Source organism: Medicago truncatula, chromosome 7 (assembly GCF_003473485.1).
Source record: "Medicago truncatula cultivar Jemalong A17 chromosome 7, MtrunA17r5.0-ANR, whole genome shotgun sequence".
NCBI lineage: Eukaryota > Viridiplantae > Streptophyta > Magnoliopsida > Fabales > Fabaceae > Medicago > Medicago truncatula.
This window is the reverse complement of record NC_053048.1, coordinates 37904154-37926665: the sequence shown is the minus strand read 5'-3', so window position 1 is coordinate 37926665 and position 22512 is coordinate 37904154. Positions and strand designations below refer to the sequence as shown.

The 22512-nt window shown below is 34.6% G+C and overlaps 2 protein-coding genes across 3 annotated transcripts; one reads left to right on the top strand and one right to left on the bottom strand.

Moving 5' to 3' along the window:
• Positions 1–28: 28 nt before the first annotated feature.
• On the bottom strand, positions 29–22512 carry LOC11439975 (MDIS1-interacting receptor like kinase 2). Of its 2 annotated transcripts, XM_024771270.2 has the most exons (3): positions 19881–22512; positions 786–1049; positions 29–487 (listed from the first exon to the last, which is right to left on the bottom strand). In XM_024771270.2, the coding sequence occupies exons 1-3, from the start codon at positions 22435–22437 to the stop codon at positions 129–131; spliced, it is 3180 nt and encodes a 1059-aa protein (XP_024627038.2). In that variant the 5' UTR covers positions 22438–22512; the 3' UTR covers positions 29–128. The 2 variants fall into 2 exon arrangements, with proteins under 2 accessions (XP_024627038.2, XP_003624307.3); XM_003624259.4 differs by lacking the exons at positions 29–487; positions 786–1049 and adding an exon at positions 18765–19304 and having other exon boundaries at positions 19617–22508.
• On the top strand, positions 10197–17336 carry LOC11427470 (subtilisin-like protease Glyma18g48580). Its single transcript, XM_003624260.4, has 11 exons — positions 10197–10355; positions 10460–10569; positions 10682–10779; positions 11157–11312; positions 13283–13406; positions 13891–14434; positions 14574–14668; positions 15035–15289; positions 15437–15563; positions 15661–15877; positions 16400–17336. Exons 1-11 carry the CDS (start codon positions 10263–10265, stop codon positions 16984–16986), a joined length of 2406 nt encoding a protein of 801 aa, XP_003624308.2. The 5' UTR covers positions 10197–10262; the 3' UTR covers positions 16987–17336.

The window sequence follows — 22512 nt, the reverse complement described above, 5'->3', positions numbered from 1 at the left end:
ACACGCCTTCATTATAAATGCAAAGTGATTTTTTTTTTTGTTACAAATGTGAAAGATATTGAAAAGGATCATTGATTTTGGGGTCATTTTGGGATGGAGCAAGTAGTACAATAAGTTATTATATTGAGTTAGTTAAGTTGCCCAAGTCTGATCATGTGAATTTGCATTCCCACCAAAGGTGATTTTCCTATTGCAAGCATTTTAGATACTTGATCCATGGTTGGTCGAGAACGTGGATTTTGATTCAAGCAAGCAAATGCCAACCTTGCAATCAAGATAACCTCCTCATCAACTGGTTTCATAACATGTTGAGGTCTTTGATCTAAAACATCTATCAACAACATATTATTAGCCATTAGCCTTGTAGATTGTGATAAAAATAATGAAATGAGATCTCCAGGATGCTTTCCTACTATGATTTCCAAAGCAAGTACTCCAAAACTATATACATCACATTTCTCATTCACCTCCATTGTTTGAGCCAACTCTGCAACAAAACAAATGTACTTATATAAGTTATATTTTGCTCAACTCAATATCATATGAAGGGATTTAATTTGTATTATACAACACTGTAAAAAAAATTACGCTTGCATCCAGTTAAATCACACTATGATGCCACTTTTTAATGTTAATTCCTAAATTATCTATAAAATATCATTTACTTGGAGCGATTTGATTGGATGCACGTATAAACTAGTTTTCACTATAAGTGCATGGAAATGACTCTACGAAAAGTGATATAATCATTTCAATTTTAATATGAGAGGGGAAATGGATCTAACCTGGAGCTGCATACCCAAAAGTGCCTGCAAATTGGGTCCAACTAAGTAAACCTGGCTTTAGAAACTTAGCCGTTCCAAAGTCGGAGACTTGAGCTTCATAGTCAAGATTAAGAAGGACATTCTTGCTCGATATATCACGATGAACAATAGGAGGAGAACAATCATGATGCAAGTAGGACAAAGCATTGGCCACACCTTTAACAACATTCACCCTCTTTTCCCAATCAAATGCAGTGGCTTGTGTATCACTGTTTAGCATTTGACCTAAGCTTCACCCTCTTTTTGCAACAATTGGCGCCCACCGTGGGGCAAGGGTCAAAGGATAATTAAGTACCATGGGTTCAAAGTGGGATATTGATAAGTTTACCGGAGATAACGATTTTGGGTTATGGAAGGTAAAGATGGAAGCGGTGTTAATACAGCAAAAGTGTGAGAAAGCTTTGAAGGGTGAAGGTTTGTTACCGGTCACCATGTCACGAGCGGAGAAGACCGAGATGGTGGACAAGGCCAGGAGTGCCATTGTCTTGTGCTCGGGGATAAAGTTTTGAGAGAAGTAGCAAAGGAAGCAACCGCGGCATCGATGTGGGCAAGTATATGACAAAGTCTTTGGCTCATCGGCAATTCCTAAAGCAACAACTCTACTCATTCAGGATGGTAGAGTCAAAGGCCATCATGGAGCAACTTACGGAGTTCAACAAAATCCTAGATGACTTGGAGAATATTGAGGTGCAACTTGAGGACGAGGATAAAGCTATACTCTTGTTGTGTGTGATAAGTGCTCAAAAGTAACATATTTCATGTGTTAACTTAGGCAAATTAGTGACTTGTTTTGCAAGTTATCTAAGGAAAAGCTACCATTTGAGTGCAATTTTACCATTTATGCTTTACATGCCTGATTCTACCCCATTTATGCAGGAAACGACAAGCAAGGACGAAAAGAAGGAAGCTCCTGAACCAAGGTCCGTTCGCTTAAGCGAACTCCTGTTCGCTTAAGCGAACCAGTTACAGAGAGCAACCGTTCTGTTCGCTTACAAGCACGCTTCCAGTTCGCTCATGAAGAAAGGTCAGTTCGCTTAAGCGAACCATGGTTCGCTTAAGCGACCAAGTTCCAGTGAGCTCCAGGAAAGTTCGCTCACATGTTCGCTTATGCGTCGCTTAAGCGAAGTTCATCCAACTTCAGAGGATAGGGACCACGTGGCAGCACCTCAATGGTCAACTGGAGATTTCCTGGTTGTTCGCTTAAGCGAACTCTTCTTCGCTTAAGCGAACTGGCACGCAGTCAGCCCATATAAATAGTTTTCTCTTCTCTTTCCAAAGATTCTATTACATTTTTATTCATATTTTTCTGGTTTTAGAGAGAGACTAGGGCTTTTCTAGAGAGAGAAACACAAAGCAAGGTAGTTAGGAGTAGATTCAAGCCAAGATTTGTTGAGACATCATGGATCATGTCATGGAATCTTCACCCTTTCTTCATCCTTTGCAAAGCTATCATAGACATATGTAGCTACATCTACTCTTGTAGTTTTGAGGTATTCAAACAAGCTATTATGTAACCTTTTGATCTTTTAATATATGGTTCTAGCTTATTTATTCAATATTGTTGTTATTCTTGCTTTTATTGTTTTATTGAGATTCAAAATGATATGGACACATACTTTTGAATCTAGAAATAGAATAACAATCTATCTTAAGTTATCACTCTAGACATGGATGTTAATATTTGATAATCACTTTTAATCTAGGACTTAATGCTTTTGGGTAATTTAATCGGTTGGGAAATCGTCGATTAAACTACCCAATCGACTTTGTGATCGTTTAAATGTTTGGGAAATCGATGTTTAAACGATCCCTTAGAAATAACGATATCATTTGGACACGAATGATATTGTCGAGTGATTGTGATAATATAGTTTAAAAAGCTAGAATCCGTTAATCGATCGAGAGATTGCAGCTGTTACGCTTGGTTGATGTCTCTGACCGCAAGCGGAATAGCCCTATCTCTTCTCGCTTTACTTTTATGTTGATTAGGAAAATAGTTTTACACAAACAAACAATTTATACCCAAACACTTAACGTGACAAATATTGTGAAAATGCTTATGAAATACGCAACTCCCTGTGGACACGATCCTATATATACTTACGTGTAAATAGTTTTATGAGAGGTAAAAATCCTTCATCAGTGTGCTCTACCGAAATCTTTTGAATCGTTCAAAGATATCATGCTCTATGGCAAGGAAGGCACTGTTACCTTGGAAGAAGTTCAAGCAGCTTTGAGAACTAAGGAGTTGACCAAGTCCAAGGACTTGACTCATGAACACGGTGATGGCCTAAGTGTCACAAGAGGGAATGGTGGAGGTAGAGGTAACCGGAGAAAGAGTGGAAACAAGTCAAGGTTTGAATGCTTTAACTGTCACAACATGGGTCACTTCAAAAAGGATTGTCCGGAGATTAATGGTAACTCCGCACAAATTATCTCTGAGGGTTATGAGGATGCGGGTGCTCTGATGGTGTGGTGTTGTTTGGAGGATGAAGAAGGTGATGTGTCTCACCTTGGGAGTGATGCCTAGTGGAGCGGTGGTCGTCTGGAGAGATGTTAAACACTCAACATCAGCCTGGAGAGGCGGTGGTAAGAATACTCATGATCTACTTGTTGAGGTGGAGTTTCAAGGTTGAAGACATAGTGGGATGTACGCATTTTCTAGTTGAGGTAGAGTACGCTCAGCGTGAGGTGGACTTGAACACACCTGTAATGGTACGACTATGAAGACCTTGGGTGCTATGCTCTATGGTGAGCAAGGAATTTCTTCATGAAGTTGGAGAATGTGTAGCGCGGCTTGCGAGATTACTCTAAAAGAATGCCAAGGGTGATTGGATGCAAGGTGATCTTCAAGGAAGCAGGAGATGTTCTGCGTTGAAGATGTTATGGTGAAAGCTTGTGGGACTACCTAAAACTCCTAGTGTAGTTGGACTGCAAGGACTCTTCGAGAGTGCGGAAGATATTCCGATGGCTGAAGGGGTTGAGGTGTATACTTGTGGATTACTCTAAAAGCCAAGGGTGATTGGGTACAAGTATATCTTCAAGGAAAGCGAGAGATATCTCGTATTGAAGAGGTTATGGTATAGTCTTGTAGAACTACCTGAAATTCCTAGCGTAGTTGGACTACAAGCATCTTCGAGAAGGCGGAAGACATTCCGATGACTGAAGAGGTTAGGGTGTAAACTTGTGGAGCTACTTGGAGTAGTGGGAAGCAAGGGTTTGAGCAGCAAGGAGGTTGATGATCGGCATCATCACTAATTTAGAGTCAAGGTGGAGAATGTTGTAGTATGACTCAAAAATTGATGGATGGAGAATATTGTTGCTAAAAATATAAAAGATTTGTTTCAAATATATATTGTGCTGAAAATATATTTATGGACAATAAATATATTTTTGTATCGTATGAAGAACGATTTGATGCAAATATATTTTGAAAGGGAATATTATATTTTTGATGCAAATATTCTTTCACTGAAGGAGAAAAAAAAAACGAATCTTCAGTGTGGTATTTGTTCCAAATTTATGAGCTATACTTTTACTATAAATATAGAGCTTGTATCAAGGCAAACTTTGAGATAGAGGGGGCTGAAACAAGGGTTTAGAAAGGCAACAACAAAACTAGGGTTTGTATAGAGTTTGTCTCTTAGGAGCAAACACTAGGATTTGTGGGTTGATTCACCTTGGGAAACACTATTAGGATTGGAGTCTCTTGGGTACGGGAAGAGATTGGGACTTTGGGTAGAATTAGGCGGGAGACTTATTCTTGTAACCCATTGATTTCTCTTTGTAACGGTACTCATCCTATAGTGGATTGGAGGGCTGCTCTCTCCCCCAGACTAGGTCAGATTGGACCGAACTGGGTCAACAAATTTCTTTGTGTTCTTCTCGCCGTTTTTTTCTACTTTTGGCTTGTATTTATAACTTTCATACACTTTGTTTTTTTGGTTTCTTAATTATCCCTTGCTCCATGTAACGCCCTAGTCGTTATTTTATTATTTTTGGAATTATTTAGAGTCTTTTATGCATTTTATAAATTATGTGTGCTTTATTTGGTGTATAGTATTTATTTATATAATTTATTTAATATAAATGGAATAATAGAAATAATAGAATTATTTAGGAGGTTAGGGATTAATTAGAAATTAATAATAGTAAGGGAGGGTTTAATGAAAAAAAAGAGGTTATGGTTTTGGAAAGTTAAGGAAAGAAAAAGTGAGAAAACTGTTTTAACGTGAAAACAAGTTGGGAAGAGAAAAGCTAAGGCAAGGGAGAAGACCAAGAGAGAAGAACTAGAGAATCGATTGTTGAGCTTTCTTTGTCTTTGCAATTCTAAGGTAAGGGTGGGATTATCTTTCAATGATTATAATATATAATTTCTGAAAAATTAATCTAGTTGAATAGTTTTTAAGAATAAAATTGAGAATTAGGGTATGAGACTGATTTTGAAAGAAAGGTGTAAGAATTATGTTTAACATGTGGTAATTGATGTTATGTATGATTTCTTAATCTGTACTGCTGCTATATTCTGAATTAGATTGAGATTAGGAATGATGAATGAATTGGGAGAAAATGTGTATGATTGTTGGAATGAGTTGAATTGACGTGTTAATGTATATTTTGTGTTCTTTTTGATGCCTAGATGTGTATAAGACCTGTAAACAATCGCTGGAAAACATTTTGGGCGATCAGGGGATTAAAATTGGGTTTTTGGAGTGGAGAGAAGTCTGAAATCGTAAGTTTTTACCCTGTACTGATGAATGGTCGCTTAAGCGAACATCCCATCGCTTAAGCGAGCTATCATAATCGTTACCCAGAATTTTCCTTTAACCGTTCGCTTAAGCGAACCGTGAGCGAGCTGTGAGCGTAGAATGCCTTTAGATACGACATTGTGTTCGCTTGAGCGAACTTGTGAGCGAACCGTGAGCGAACCTGAACCTAGATTTTCCTGTAGCTGGTCGCTTAAGCGAGCTGCCCTTCGCTTAAGCGAACTGGGTCTTAGTTAACCTTTTTCTGAACTTTGCCTCGTGCACTAGGGGATCCTTTTAGTACTTCTAAGTGTTTTCCTTTAGCCTGTATAACTCTTGTATATGTATTAAATCTTGATTATACTACAACGTTAAATTGAGTGGTTAATTTTATGAACTTGGAGAGGTTGTAATTGCATTGAAGGAGTGGTGAGTCATATAAGTACATATGCATTGTCGAGTTGTATGTAGATATACACAAGTGGAGTTAGTCGCATAACATGAAAACGGTGAGGACCTCGGTCCTGGAACGCCTTGTCGTTCAAAGCGGTGGAACACTATGTTGTTCAAAGCGGTGATAATGGGAGGACTCATGTCCTGATATAAAGAATGCTTTAACCATTCTATAACGGTGAGGGCCTCGGCCCTGATATGGTACCACATGCATAGTTGCATTTGTCGAGGAGTCTTAGAGGAGTCGTCATGTCATGCATGAGTCTTGTGGTGTTGTCGAGTAGTTGCATAAATCTTTAATTGCTGGTTTATTTACCAATGGATGTTGATGTTGCTAATGATATTGTACATATTTAATTGATGTATTATGATGATGATAGGGTGTTAGATTCATTGACGTTATTATATATTAATATTATTGTTTGAGAATCTCACCCCTTCTGCTTGAAAATGTTGCCCTTCCTATGGGTAACTTGCAGGTGATCCTGAGTAGTAGGTGGTGGCTCACTGTGTCTAGGGCTCTGATACGTGGGATGGGATTTATTTTCTTGATTTCTTCCTATGTATCAATTTTGAAATATTATTGTTGTAGCCCTTTGGTTGATTCGTTTTTCTTTCGATGAGGCGTTTGTGCCAAGAATGATTGTTGGAGTTTATTTAAGTTGAAAAATATTCCGCTGCAAGTTTAACGTTGATTAATGATGAATGATTAGTCAAATTGATTTTTATATATTCTATTTAAGAGATTTTGATGACGTAATGTGACATGCCCGTTGGGGTTTTACTCTGATTTTGTTGAAATATAATATTTTATATGATTTTGGGAAACGGGGTGTTACACTCCACACATCAAGTTGTTATTGGTGTGATTTTTCATCGAATTCGCAACAAAAATGTGAGCAAAATCCATGAAGCTTTATGATGTTCCTGTGTCTGATTCCTGACAAGGTTTCAATCTCACTCATAAAAGACTTCGAACTGAAATGTGAGATTTCTTCATCTGTTATTATATGTAGCTTCTTCACAGCAACAACCATACCTGAAGATAACTCTGCCTTGTAAACATTTCCTTGACTTCCAACTCCAATGAGATATTTGTCATCAAAATTCTCAGTAGCTTCAATGATATTTTCAAACATCATTTTCCCATCATGACTCCAAATGGAAAATAGTACTCCCCTTTGTGTTTGTTTCAGTTTGGTCTTTTCATTTGATTTTTTTCTTCGACACAAAGTATACATCGAAATTCCAACACCAAACAATACTAAAATTAGAGCTCCAAAAGCAATTAATACCGATCGGAGGACATTTTTGCTCTTTCGACTTCCACAAGGATCCAAGCCTTTGAAATTTCCACACAAGTCTTTGTTATTTTTGAATGATTCAAACGGAGCATGAAGAAAAGCTGGATTGTCCGGAAGCCGCCCTTCTAACTGATTGTCTGATATGTTAACAAAATCCAAACTCATCCTAGAAAATGAAGGAATGGTGCCTGAAAGCATATTATGTGAGAGATTCAACATTGACAACTGACTCAAGAATCCAAGAATTTTTGGTATCTTTCCATTCAAACGATTTCCACTAAGATCAAGTGAAGCAAGAGATGAACGAAACTGAGAAGGAATTACATCTGTTTCATTCAAAATGTGATCTCCATCTGTTTCATTCAAAATGTGATCTCCATCTCTTTCGTTTCATAATCGAATCCTACTTGTTATTATAGGTAAATTACCCCCAATTCATCAAGTGATAATGTAGACTTCATCATTTTGGTTTTTTCATACAACCAATTACCATTTTCATCTTAAAAACATCAATCTTCTTCATTTCTTTCATTCAACATCTAATTTTCATCTTCTTCATTCTAAACATCTAATGTTCATCTTCTTCATTCTGTAATCAAATTAGACTTGTCATTAGGGATCAATTACCCCCAATTCATGAAGGGGTAACGTAGGCCTCACCAGAGATAAAAAAACAAGCCAACTATAACTTACAAGGATAAAATAAAATTTTAATTTCATTTTTCAACTTCAACTATCATATACGCAAGTTTATAATCAATGTAAAATAATCAATATTTTGTATCTCTTCTATCATTTTTCTTATTCTCTTTTTAATAGTAAAAGTTGTCTTTAAACCATTTTCTCTCTTTTTTTTATTGTCAAAACCACTCACAATGCATGATTTTGGGTATACATTTTCTTATAGTTCATAAATAACAAAGCCATCATAGTACCATTTCAAGAAATAGAGCACTCATTTTCAGATACGACAATTATTAGGGTCACCGTAGGTACTATACCACTTGCCTTCATACACAAGGTTTTCTAAAAGATACGAATATGCACAGTAATACACACTTTTAGGCTTTGTTTGCGAGTTTTTAAGAGAAGGGAGGAGAGGGTTTCGAAAAAAAAAAGAAGGAACAAGTGAAAAAAAATAGAAGACATTAAAAGGGGAGGACTTTGAAAGTTAATTTTTTCTTCATATATAACTACTTTGGAAGGGGAGAGCAAGTGGAAAAAATTAATAATATTTTATTTGCTACTATCTTTAAGAATGTAATGTATGTAATCAACTGCTGCTGGCATGCTGCTCGTATTCTGTGAGTTTAGTTCAGTTGATAGAGATATTGTATAATATATGCAAGGTTTGGGTTCGAATTCCGGACACCACCAATAAAAACTGCTGCTGGTATGAAAGGGTGTTGGTATTGATTTGAAATTTTCCACTAATTTACGTTGGTATTGATTTGAAAATTTCCACTTTACCTCAGATTAAGAATATGTGGCAAGGAGTCCAATTCTGTTTTGTCCTTTGACTCTTTGTATTCCCTTCATTGTTTGATGTGGAGGTTTTACATAATTTTTTCCTAAATTTTGAATAAGTGTATCTTTCGAACTACATTTAACTTGCAATTCTCGAGTTCCAAGATTATTTTCACCGTGGTTTCTAAAAGATAGAAGTTGTAGCTTCTAATAAAACGCATGTCTTGAGTACTAATGTGGCTCTAACTCTTGTAACACACAATTTTTTGGCATTATTTTGTGAAAGGTACTAAACATCCATTAATTGTTGTTAATGGTGGTACTTCAAAGGAAAACTTGTAGTACACAAGATGAATAGTCTTTACTAACCAAATTGTTGTGCATTTGAACTGTAAATCACACCAATAAATTTAGCTCCGTGGCAAAAGGAAATCGTAACTAAATTAAAGTAGCTTAAAAAAATAACAAAACATAATAGACCTAAATTTAAGTGTAAAGTAAAACCACAAGAATAACCAAAACAACAAAGATAAGAGAGTAGAGAAAACCAACACACCAATATTTATTTACTCCAGTTCGGATTAATATGTTCTACGGCTGACTGGGGGAGAGAGCAACTCTCCAATAATCTACTATGATGATGAGTTATACAAAGAGGTTATAAGAATTTAGATCCCGCGAACCATGAAAGAACAAATCTTAATTTTTGTCCATTTTCCAAGTCACTCAAACTCACAATGAATCATAACTAGAAAACAAGAGATAAAGCTTTTGGATCTTTCTATTAATTAAATCTCACTACCCAAGGTATTTGTGAAGTGTTTCCCAACCCAAGAATCTCACAAAAGACACTTAACCCTTAGCCTTTAAGTTGCATCCACTGGTTTGTAAAAATTCTCTCTCTTAAAGGCTCACCAAAAATTGATTAATGGAGGCTTTTGTAGTGCCCATACGCAGACAATATCACACCGCAATTTTCTTGGATCGCGTCGCGATCTTCAACTCGTACACAACATTATTGCCAACCTTATCCACAATCACGACACGATTGCATGAAATCGCGCGCGCCGTGATTTTGGACGAGCAAAACCAATCTTCAAGCACCCAAACTGCGCTATGTTTACAACTAACCGTGCCGTAATTTTTGAAGAACTTTCATCACCAAATTTTAAGCAAATTTAAAAACAAATTTTTTCATCTTAAGGAGCCAAGATGACAAATCTAAGTTTGTCAAAATCTTTATTTGAATTATGATATGATATGATCTTTCTTTTATTAATTTATGATATAATATCTTATTCAGCTTACCAAAAGCTTAGAATAAAAATACTCTTGAACTGTCCAAAAAAAAACAAAACACTATTGAGCTGTCTTTTAACCCATATAAATATTTGTTCCTTTCATTACATAAGGAGATGAATTAGCATATATCCCCTAAGCTAAGCTCAACACTTTCCATAGACTGAAAAATGGGTCGCTCCATTTTATCTCTTCATCATCTTCTTTTCTCATCACTTCTTATTTTCATCTTGATGCTGAATCATGTTCACGCAAGCAAAAAGGTAAGCTAGTTTGCTTCTTAATTGCATATATACTTTATAATTAAGATTATGATTTCATTAATTTCATAAGCTTTTGGTTTTTGGTTTCCTATTTATTTTTACAGTGCTACATTGTATACTTGGGAGCACATGTACATGGTCCAACTCCTTCCTCTGTTGACCTTGAAACTGCTACATATTCTCATTATGATTTACTGGGTTCAATCTTGGGAAGGTATATATATATACTAATGATAAAAAACTATTAATTAAAATATTCAGCTTAAGCTTTTCTATAGAGGAAATTGATCGATTAACTAATATATATATATATTGATCATTCACAGCCACGAGGAGGCAGAAGAGGCAATAATTTATTCATATAATAAACAGATTAATGGCTTTGCAGCTATACTTGAAGAGGAAGAAGCTGCACAACTTGCAAGTCAGAAACATAATAAGCATGCTTCCACTGTCTTAATTAATTAGCATATTTGATGTTTTTAAATGACATAAACACTTAAGAAAATATTTGAGAGAGCTTATGAAAATAACTTATGACATATTTATAACCCACTTTTAGCTTATTTCCATAACCTTTCTAAGATAAGTTATGGAAACAACTATTTGAAAATAATTTTACTTTATTTTATCTTTTGTTATAATAATAAGCTTATACATAAGAACTTACATCACAACCACTCATGCTATAAATGCTTATTTAAATTGTTTATCCCAACTGGCCAAGTGTTTTACATTAAATCATACATATCATTTTATGTTTGGTTTTAAATTAGATACACAATATTCCAACATATGCAGAAAATCCAAAGGTGGTATCTGTGTTCTTAAGCAAATCTCATAAACTGCACACAACACGTTCTTGGGAATTCCTTGGACTAAGTACAAATGATGTCAACACAGCTTGGCAAAAGGGAAGGTTTGGTGAAAATACCATTATAGCTAACATTGATACAGGTACACACCTTTATAATTTTACCACATTCTATGTTCTATAATCCAATAAAAATCGTTTATTTAGTTATAATAACAATATTCAGTGTTTTCCTAAAAAAAAATAATATTCGTCTTGAAATTTGGGGCATAATTCATCCTTACAAAATCACAAAATCGGCTTATAAGGTGAGGAGTGCCTCCTCTTTGTAAACTCTTATCGAGAGTCTTATCTATCTGATGTAGGACTAAATCCACCCCTCAAAGCCAACACAAAGCAACTCAAATGGTAGTAATTAGGCGACAGACTGCAATAAAAGCTGAATTTCCAACATTTAGAACAACATTCTCTGTTAGACAAAATAAACATAATTTTTTACATAGTCAACATGACACATCATTAGTTGTTTACATGGGTGCATGGTATAGCTGTGTACTTTTTGTCCTAGTTCTCTTCTTATGTCAATTATAACGGCATCTTGTGTACCTTGCATATATTTGTTTTTATATACTTTTGGATTTATGTCTTATGCAGTGTTGTCTTTTTTTACTCGGGGTTTATAGTCTTTCTTTATTTCTGATAAATACAACTTGTTTCTGCTTATAAAATAGAATAATATTCATTCATTTTCATTAACTGCTATGTTTTGTCCTGCACTTGCTGGTCAATTTTTGGTGCCTTTTTGTGTAGTGTTTTTCATATCTGCCACTTTGTCTTTTATTCAAACTGTGTACTTTTGTTTAACGCATACTTGTGAATAAGTGTTCCCATTTATTTTAATATCTTTTCTTATAGAAAAAACATTTGCAACTTAGTTTGGATATTTTTATTAGGAAAAAGATAGGTAGACACTCTTTTTCATACACCTCTTATACACACCCCATATGTTAGGCTTATTTTAGTAATTTTACATCATATCATCACCCATTTTCATCTCTTCTTTCAATGTTTTTGCCATGTGTCACAAATGTGTGTGGGTGTAAAAGGGTGTATGCCACCTAAGATGGTTCATGTATAAAAGCCCTTTTTATTAATAGCACAACCAGGCTTGGTATTCCAGATTTACAACACATACACGCACGCATCAACCACTTGAACTAGATCCTAGTGCTACATTATTTTGTACTTGATTGGAGTTGTTATGTTACAATCATGAAACATAAGTAAAATATAAATAACTTTAATACTGGTCCCCTAAAAAAATGAGTCAATCCCTATCACTAGAAAAATAAATAACAATATGATATTTATGGTCTTGTGTATGATTATTCAATATTCATGGTTTTTTTTTTGTTTGTGAATATTAATATTTATGGTCTTGTTATCTTGTGCATAGAAGTCTTTGCAGATAGTATAATCTTAGTGACTTGATATAGACTACCAAAATTGACATAATGTTTTTCTTCTTTTAAAAAATTGGTGAAGAGGAAATTTTATTAACAATTGTGGTTATAGAGTTAAGCTTTAAGACACCTCTTGGACAAAAAACTATGATATAATATGGAAAGAAAAAATTTACATAATGTTTGTTATAGAACAACCGGATGATCAGCCTTTTTTCTTAGATATAATGAGCTACATGGAGACAAAAACTACATACTTTCTTTGAATTGGTAACATGTTTTCTTGAGTTCCCTTTTCTTTTCTTTTCTTTTTTGACACCTTGAGTTCTTAATTAATATGAAGAAAAAAAAAATATTTAATTTGCCACAATATCTCGTGTTTTGTTCCTTATTTAGAAATTGAAAAAAGGGAGGATTACACGATGTAATAATTAAGTCAAGTAGCTCACAAGTCACAAGAATTTCAACTATTTTATGAGAAAGTGAAGATAAAATTTACAGATTCAAATTCAATATTATAATCTTCATGTTAAAGGTCTATTTCTTTTTTAATTAATTATAGATGACTAATCCCTTAAAATAAACACCTAGAATAGATGACTAAATTACTCAAAAGATAATTATCCTATTGTTTGTTTTGTTTGTATTAGGTGTTTGGCCGGAATCGGAGAGTTTTAACGACAGAGGAATAGGTCCAATTCCATTAAGATGGCGTGGGGGTAACATTTGTCAACTTGACAAACTCAATACTTCTAAGAAAGTTCCATGTAACAGGTTCTCTTTCAACTTGCTTCACTGTCAATTTATTTTGTATATTGCACAATTTAATTTAAGTAATATTGAAAATCATAATTCTACTTGAAGTTAATATTGAAAACTTTTGGAAAAACCGACGGTCGGAGTCTCAAAACGTGAAGAATCAAATGACTCAGGCAGTTTGGGGCCGCCAGAAATTATCACGAAGGAATCAGATTACTATAATGATTTTGGCGGTTTGGGGCCGTCTGAAATTATCATCAAGTAGTCAGATGACTAATAAATAAGTGTTAAAAATTGTTTTAAGAATGCAAAAAAATAAAATAAAATAACCAGTTTAACTAACAACAGGTGAACCATGGTTGAACCAATCTGTCAATTAATAGAGTATGAGTAACCGATTTCTGGTTTAATCAAATAAACAAACCGGTCTAGTCCGGTTTTAAAACATTGATGACATAAATTCTAACAGTCATTTTGTCTATTTGAATGGACTACCTAGAAAGCTAATCGGAGCAAGATTTTTCAACAAAGCTTACGAGGCCTTTCACGGTAAACTCCCTAGTTCACAACAAACAGCGCGAGACTTTGTAGGCCATGGGACACACACACTATCAACAGCAGGTGGAAACTTCGTACAAAACGCAACCATATTTGGTATTGGCAACGGTACCATAAAAGGTGGTTCACCAAGATCAAGAGTTGCAACCTACAAAGCATGTTGGTCTCTAACAGATGTTGTAGACTGCTTTGGTGCCGATGTATTAGCTGCTATTGATCAAGCAATTTACGACGGTGCTGATTTGATTTCTGTTTCGGCTGGAGGCAAACCTAATACAAATCCTGAAGTTATTTTTACTGATGAGATTTCAATAGGTGCATTTCATGCACTTGCTAGAAATATATTATTAGTTGCATCGGCTGGAAATGAAGGACCTACCCCTGGAAGTGTTACTAATGTTGCTCCATGGGTGTTCACTGTTGCTGCTAGTACATTAGACAGAGACTTCAGCAGTGTCATGACTATTAATAACAAAACACTCACGGTATCATCCTTAACTTATAGTTTTTTTTTATCATATTCTTCTTATTGTTTATATTCGTTACATATTATTGTTATTGTTATTAATTTATACTTATTGTAGCATTGAAATTAATTGTGTTATGTTTTTCTTGTCTTACTAGGGAGCCAGTCTTTTTGTAAACTTGCCACCTAACCAAGACTTTCTTATAATAATTTCTACTGATGCTAAATTTGCCAATGTGACAGATGTAGATGCGTAAGTGTGAATTCCAAAACTTTTTTTTCTTGTATATTGATGAAAAAGTTAATTGTATATTTGATTGACTATTTTTTAAAATTTATGATTTTTGGTGTTCCTTTTATTGCAAATTTGGTCCCCACACTTTCATAATGTAGTTTTGATCTCTCCAAATCGTCGACTTTAAAAACTATTTGATTGCAAAAATAAAACCGTCCAATTTGGGGAAATTGAAGACTAAAACTTCAAACACTCACGATTTTGAGAGATCAAAACTGCAATAACAGAGTTGATAGTTGTGAGAAATAATTTGCATGGAGATTAAATTTGTGAAAAATAAAGGATGCTAAGATTGTCAATTTTTTCATATGCATATTTTTGCAGTCAATTTTGTAGACCAGGAACGCTTGATCCTTCAAAAGTGAATGGTAAAGTAGTGGCGTGTGATCGAGAAGGGAAAATAAATTCAATTGCTGAAGGTCAGGAAGCTTTATCTGCAGGCGCAGTGGGAGTGATTATGAGAAATCAACCAGAAGTTGATGGAAAAACACTTCTTGCTGAGCCTCATGTTGTGTCTACTATCAACTATTATGATGCACGTTCAATCACAACGCCAAAGGGTTCAGAGATAACTCCTGAGTAATAATTCCTTATACATATCTTTCTTGTAACAAGCTTTTGAAACTTAGGGGGCGAAAAGTGCAGTTCAGCCTATTATTAATTAAATTACATGTTACAAATGAAGGGTACCATTTATACATAATCCTATATATTTTTATTTTGCAGAGATATAAAGACGAATGCTACAATAAGAATGTCACCAGCAAATGCTTTGAATGGAAGAAAGCCAGCTCCAGTTATGGCTTCATTCTCATCTAGAGGACCAAATAAAGTTCAACCATATATACTCAAGGTGTTTATACTACACTTGAATTTGTTAGTTACTATCTAATAATCCTCATTAATTTTTGTTGATATGTTAAGGAGATTGCTTTTGTTTTTTGTTTCAGCCTGATGTAACTGCGCCGGGTGTGAACATACTTGCTGCCTATTCATTGCTTGCAAGTGTGTCTAATTTAGTAACAGACAATCGTCGAGGTTTTCCATTCAATATACAACAAGGAACTTCTATGTCTTGTCCTCATGTTGTTGGCACTGCTGGACTTATCAAAACACTTCATCCTAATTGGAGTCCTGCAGCTATTAAATCAGCTATCATGACCACTGGTATTTTTTCTCTCAACCCCAACACACACACACACACACACACAAACTATATGGAGCAAATGCTAGCTAGTCACATATACATTCATAATTGATGGTGGATTTAAGTTGAAGTTCATAATTTTTAATATTCATGTATGATTATTTATCAAGATAATATATGATTAATTTAGTGAAATCCTAATCATACATATAACTAAAATCATAACTAAGTACATATAACAAATTAATCATCAAAGGAAATTAGAGACATAAAAAAATGAGTTACATGATGCACTCCTTTCGCTTGCGTGAACTCAATATGTGCTATATAAATAGAAGTGACTTTTATATGTGATAAGTAACATTTTAATAAATTTTATAAATAACATCTTTAAATGGTTATAGAACTCAGTATATAGCTAGAATTTTTTCCCAATGGAATCACATACTTATAAGATATATCACTAGATTTGGTCATAGAAAAATCGTATTTGTCTAATACTTAAGATGATTACTTACTTACGAAGAAATGTGACCTTGCAGCAACCACAAGAGATAACACCAACGAGCCGATAGAAGATGCATTCGAAAACACAACTGCAAATGCATTTGCTTATGGTTCAGGACATATTCAACCCAACAGTGCAATAGATCCAGGACTTGTTTATGATCTAGGGATTAAGGATTACTTGAACTTCTTATGTGCTGCTGGATACAATCAAAAACTCATCTCATCACTTATTTTCAACATGACATTCACTTGTTATGGAACTCAAAGCATAAATGACTTGAATTACCCTTCAATCACATTACCAAATCTTGGGTTAAATGCTGTTTCTGTCACTCGTACAGTTACCAATGTTGGGCCACGAAGTACATATACTGCAAAAGCCCAATTGCCTGGATATAAAATTGTTGTTGTACCAAGTTCCTTGAAATTCAAGAAAATAGGTGAAAAGAAGACATTTAAAGTTACTGTGCAAGCAACAAGTGTGACTCCACAGGGAAAATACGAATTTGGAGAACTGCAATGGTCAAATGGAAAACACATTGTAAGGAGTCCCATTACTCTTCGAAGGGAAAATACGAATTTGGAGAACTGTGATGGACAAATGGGAAACATTGTGTGAAGTCCCGTTACTGTTAGACGCAGATGAAATGATTTAAAGTGTTATTATTGGTTTATACTAGTATGCTTTTGTTATTTCATCGATTTCATTGTTGTTGTTTCGGTATTGTAGTGTAATAAGTTGTGATAGTTAAAGTATCTGTGTTGTAATAATTGATAAATGGGAGTCCTGTGACAACTACATGTTGTGCAGAACCATAAAATGTGCCACATTTTGATGGCTCCATTTAATACTCAAATCCTAGTAAAAGATGATATCAAATTTTATACACGATCAATGTAAATGTGTTCTTGTAATGTATCACATTTTGTCAGTACCGTGAAGGGTAAAGGAAATGTTGTAAGAATAAATCTGGTCTATATCTAAACTGCTAACAAACTATCTTCTTTGAATGTTGTTTTCTGCTTAATTCCCATATTTTATGGTTACATATATAGCACTCAAGAAACCATTCTTAAAAAGTTATTCAAAAACTTGGTAGAATCCTAAAACTAACAATGATGCATCATAAGACAGAAGAAACATACAGAATATTTTCATGATGAATCATGCAAATAAACTCAAGGGCTCATAGAACTTGGGCTTAGTATTTGGGTCAAACATCCATTCATCCTTGTAGAAACACTTTGTTAGCAAGGATGATTGTTGTTTTTTTCATCTGAGCATAACTTCCCATCAGCTTATTTATTTTGTTACGGTGAAATGAATGATACTTAACGATCAAATGTTGCTAAATCAAATTAGTGACAACTGTAAAGTGTTACTAACTCCAGTCTCTGTTGTTGTACCAGATGGAGATTAAGTCAAACAAATTTATAACATGTCATAACTGTGTATGTACTATACAGTGAATCACAAACAAATTTCAGCCTTTTACACGAATAAATGATTGTTGAACCTTAACATCAAAAACTTATTTAACATTTAATATATTTGAAAACATGGAATACTACACCTTCTTTACCTTTATCCCTAACTCTAAGCAAAACCACAGAATCTATGCGTGGACTACCACTCGCCAAACCTTGTCTCCAAGAAGGTTAGAAACTCTTCGCTGTGTGATCAATTTTATTCGCTCATTCTTTAGATATGTTTTGTAAATTTAAATTTCTTCATTAATATTTCTCCATTGCTATAATTTTCTCATTGAGAAATTTCATCAATTACATTGTTGTCTCCTACTTTTCTCATTTTATTTAGAATTTAGTATATACTCAGGTCCGGGTCTGGTTAAGTAACTCAGGATAGAGAGAGTCCTTCATTTCTAATCTAAAGTATGAATAAATAGCAGATATGTAGCTGCCTTATAGGTATTGAATCCCTGGTCAGGAAGCGTGAATGATAACATGAGTCTTTAAGAACAGAGTGACCCCGTGGATTGTCCATTCTTTCGGGTATTCACTCAAAAATCATTGAATTGAATAAGGCTATTTGACTTAGGACTCCCTTACTAAGCTTTCAGGAAAGTCTGAGATCTCATTGTCTTCCTAAAGCCATTTTAATCCTAAATGAACAGATATAAGATAGATGTAGAGACTCATCCTTGATTCCTATGAAAAGAGCAAATAAATTGATTGATAGTATTGTGCAAGAAAAATACACGGTTTTTGTTGTTGTTAACCCTTCGGTTTTTAGAGGAAGGGACGATGATAATTCTGAGTTCGGTCGTGAGGTAAGTATAGTCTGCCTAAGAAAAAAACCGGATGTTATTGTTATATACTCCATTCGTCTCAAAATAACTGACGCAGTTGACCTATTCAAACGATCTGAGAAAAATGTATAAATAAAAGAGAAATAACAAGAATATTAATAAAGTACTGTTATCATATACATGCCTTCATTATAAATGCAAAGTGATTTTTTTTTTTTTGTTACAAATGTGAAAGATATTGAAAAGGATCATTGATTTTGGGGTCATTTTGGGATGGAGCAAGTAGTACAATAAGTTATTATATTGAGTTAGTTAAGTTGCCCTAGTCTGATCATGTGAAGTTGCATTCCCACCAAAGGTGATTTTCCTATTGCAAGCATTTTAGATACTTGATCCATGGTTGGTCGAGAACGTGGATTTTGATTCAAGCAAGCAAATGCCAACCTTGCAATCAAGATAACCTCCTCATCAACTGGTTTCATAACATGTTGAGGTCTTTGATCTAAAACATCTATCAACAACATATTATTAGCCATTAGCCTTGTAGATTGTGATAAAAATAATGAAATGAGATCTCCAGGATGCTTTCCTACTATGATTTCCAAAGCAAGTACTCCAAAACTGTATACATCACATTTCTCATTCACCTCCATTGTTTGAGCCAACTCTGCAACAAAACAAATGTACTTATATAAGTTATATTTTGCTCAACTCAATATGAGTTTCAATATCATATGAAGGGATTTAATTTGTATTATACAACACTGTAAAAAAAATTACGCTTGCATCCAGTTAAATCTCACTATGATGCCACTTTTTAATGTTAATTCCTAAATTATCTATAAAATATCATTTACTTGGAGTGATTTGATTGGATGCACGTATAAACAAGTTTTCACCATAAGTGCATGGAAATGACTCTATACGAAAAGTGATATAATCATTTCAATTTTAATATGAGAGGGGAAATGGATCTAACCTGGAGCTGCATACCCAAAAGTGCCTGCAAATTGGGTCCAACTAAGTAAACCTGGCTTTAGAAACTTAGCCGTTCCAAAGTCGGAGACTTGAGCTTCATAGTCAAGATTAAGAAGGACATTCTTGCTTGATATATCACGATGAATAATAGGAGGAGAACAATCATGATGCAAGTAGGACAAAGCATTGGCCACACCTTTAACAACATTCACCCTCTTTTCCCAATCAAATGCAGTGGCTTGTGTATCACTGTTTAGCATTTGACCTAAGCTTCCTCCTTCCAAGAACTTGTAAACCAAAAATGAGAATTTAGAATGTGAGCAAAATCCATGAAGCTTTATGATGTTCCTGTGTCTGATTCCTGACAAGGTTTCAATCTCACTCATAAAAGACTTCGAACTGAAATGTGAGATTTCTTCATCTGTTATTATATGTAGCTTCTTCACAGCAACAACCATACCTGAAGATAACTCTGCCTTGTAAACATTTCCTTGACTTCCAACTCCAATGAGATATTTGTCATCAAAATTCTCAGTAGCTTCAATGATATTTTCAAACATCATTTTCCCATCATGACTCCAAATGGAAAATAGTACTCCCCTTTGTGTTTGTTCTTCAGTTTGGTTTTTTTCATTTGATTTTTTTCTTCGACCCAAAGTATACATCGAAATTCCAACACCAAACAATACTAAAATTAGAGCTCCTAAAGCAATTAATACCGATCGGAGGACATTTTTGCTCTTTCGACTTCCACAAGGATCCAAGCCTTTGAAATTTCCACACAAGTCTTTGTTATTTTTGAATGATTCAAACGGAGCATGAAGAAAAGCTGGATTGTCCGGAAGCGGCCCTTCTAACTGATTGTCTGATATGTTAACAAAATCCAAACTCATACTAGAAAATGAAGGAATGGTGCCTGAAAGCATATTATGTGAGAGATTCAACATTGACAACTGACCCAAGAATCCAAGAATTTCTGGTATCTTTCCATTCAAACGATTTCCACTAAGATCAAGTGAAGCAAGAGATGAACGAAACAGAGAAGGAATACTTCCTTCAATTTTGTTTCTGCTCAAATTCAACATTCGTAACTTTGGTAGCTCTGCGACTTCATTCGGTATCATGCCACTTAACTCATTTCCTCCGAGATCCAACACTTCAAGTCTTTGTAGCAATCCAAATTCTGTTGGGATGCTATCTGTAAAATGATTGTTACTAAGCTTGAGATCAAATAATGATTTCATGCCTCCTAATTCTTTTGGAAGTTTCCCAGTAAATTGATTTGAAGAAAGATGAAGCCTACCTAGCTTGGTTAAACCAATAAGTTCTAATGGTATAACCCCAGAAATATTATTGTTGGATATCTGGAAAGTATCAAGATTAAGACTCTTTCCCCAGTTTGGTGAAATGTGTCCATGAAGTTTATTATCACTGACATCAAAGTATCGCAAATTTGGATACACACCAAAATCTTGTGCTATATCACCTTCTATTTGATTCACCTCCAGCCTGATTCTTTCAATGCTAGAACAGTTTTTCAAACTTGTTGGTATAGGACCGGTGAAACGGTTGTGATCAGCATTTAATAACGTTAACAATCCACCAGAGCATATTTGAGACGGCAAATGGCCAACAAAATCATTTTTGGACACAATAAAGGAAAACCAATTGGTTATGTTATAAAGTCCATTTGGAATTCTACCATGAAGTTTATTGGCAGCTACTTCAAAGACAGTGAGCCGATTCAAATTTCCAATTGTAGTTGGAATAGTTCCTGTGAGATTGTTTTCTTGGACACTAAAGGAATCCAAATTGATCAAATTTCCTATAGTGGCAGGAATTGATCCTGACAGACGATTCATTCCTAAAAACAAATATTGGAGGTTTTTCAAGTTTCCAATTGTGGAAGGAATGGTTCCAGAAAGGCGATTGCGATCAAGTGCAAGCTCATTCACATTAATCAAGTTTTCGACAGATTCAGGGATTGAACCAGAAAGACTCATGTTAAAAAGGTAGATCAAGGTCAAGCTAGACATGTTCCACAAGGAGTGAGGAATTGGTCCATACAACTTGGTGTTTTTAGCAAGGTAGAGTTTATTTAATTTGCTCATGTTCCCTATGGTTTCAGGAATAACACCAGAAAGAATGTTGTTTGACAAATCAATAAGAGTAAGGTTTGTCAAAAACCCAATTTCTTTTGGAATAGAACCAATAAGGTTACATTTTTGAATTGATAGAAACCATAATTTGTTCAATTTTCCAATCTCAGGAGGAATAGGAGTGCCAACGAAATTGTTGCCTCCTAAATCTAGATACAATAGGTTGGATAAATTTCCTATGGAATTAGGAATTGCTCCACTTAGTTTACAAAAGGAAAAATCAATATTTTGTAAACTTTTTAATGTGAACATTTCTTGAGGGATGGAACCATCAATAGGATTTAGAGAAAAATTCAATGTATTTATTTTTGAGATGTTACCAATTTGTGGGGGAATGGTTCCATAAAAGTAGTTATTGTAAATGTTTAGTGTTTGGAGATTTGAGAATGAAGAAAAAGTGAGAGAGTGAAGTGTACCTTTTAGTCCAAAATTTTCAAGGTTTATGGTAGAAATGGATTTCGAGTTGTCACAAAAAATTCCTTTCCATTTTGTGCATGTATTTGTGGTATTTTTCCAAGTTGACAAGAGAGACTGGCTTTGGTTGTCAAAGCTATGTTTCCATTTTAACAAAGCTTGTGCTTCACTATCTTCAGCTACAGCTTGTGGCCATGAAATCATGAACAGAATAATGAACATGATCATAATGAAAGTGGATACTGCCATTATTCAAGAAGCTAGCTGGATTTTTTTTAATCAATATTGGTAAAGGATTAATGAGTTTTTCATGGATCTGTTGTT

Bases quoted from the DNA above. Each gene is read 5' to 3' on its own strand.
- LOC11427470 (XM_003624260.4), top strand. From the start codon at position 10,263: ATGGGTCGCTCCATTTTATCTCTTCATCATCTTCTTTTCTCATCACTT. The intron at 10,780-11,156 runs GTCAGAAACATA...CAACATATGCAG, and splicing joins AGAAGCTGCACAACTTGCAA to AAAATCCAAAGGTGGTATCT. The intron at 15,564-15,660 runs GTGTTTATACTA...TTTTTGTTTCAG, and splicing joins TTCAACCATATATACTCAAG to CCTGATGTAACTGCGCCGGG.
- LOC11439975 (XM_024771270.2), bottom strand. From the start codon at position 22,437: ATGGCAGTATCCACTTTCATTATGATCATGTTCATTATTCTGTTCATG. The intron at 1,050-19,880 runs GTCAAATGCTAA...GGTGAAGCTTAG, and splicing joins CTTGGAAGGAGGAAGCTTAG to GTCAAATGCTAAACAGTGAT. The intron at 488-785 runs GTTAGATCCATT...GTTTTGTTGCAG, and splicing joins TTTTGGGTATGCAGCTCCAG to AGTTGGCTCAAACAATGGAG.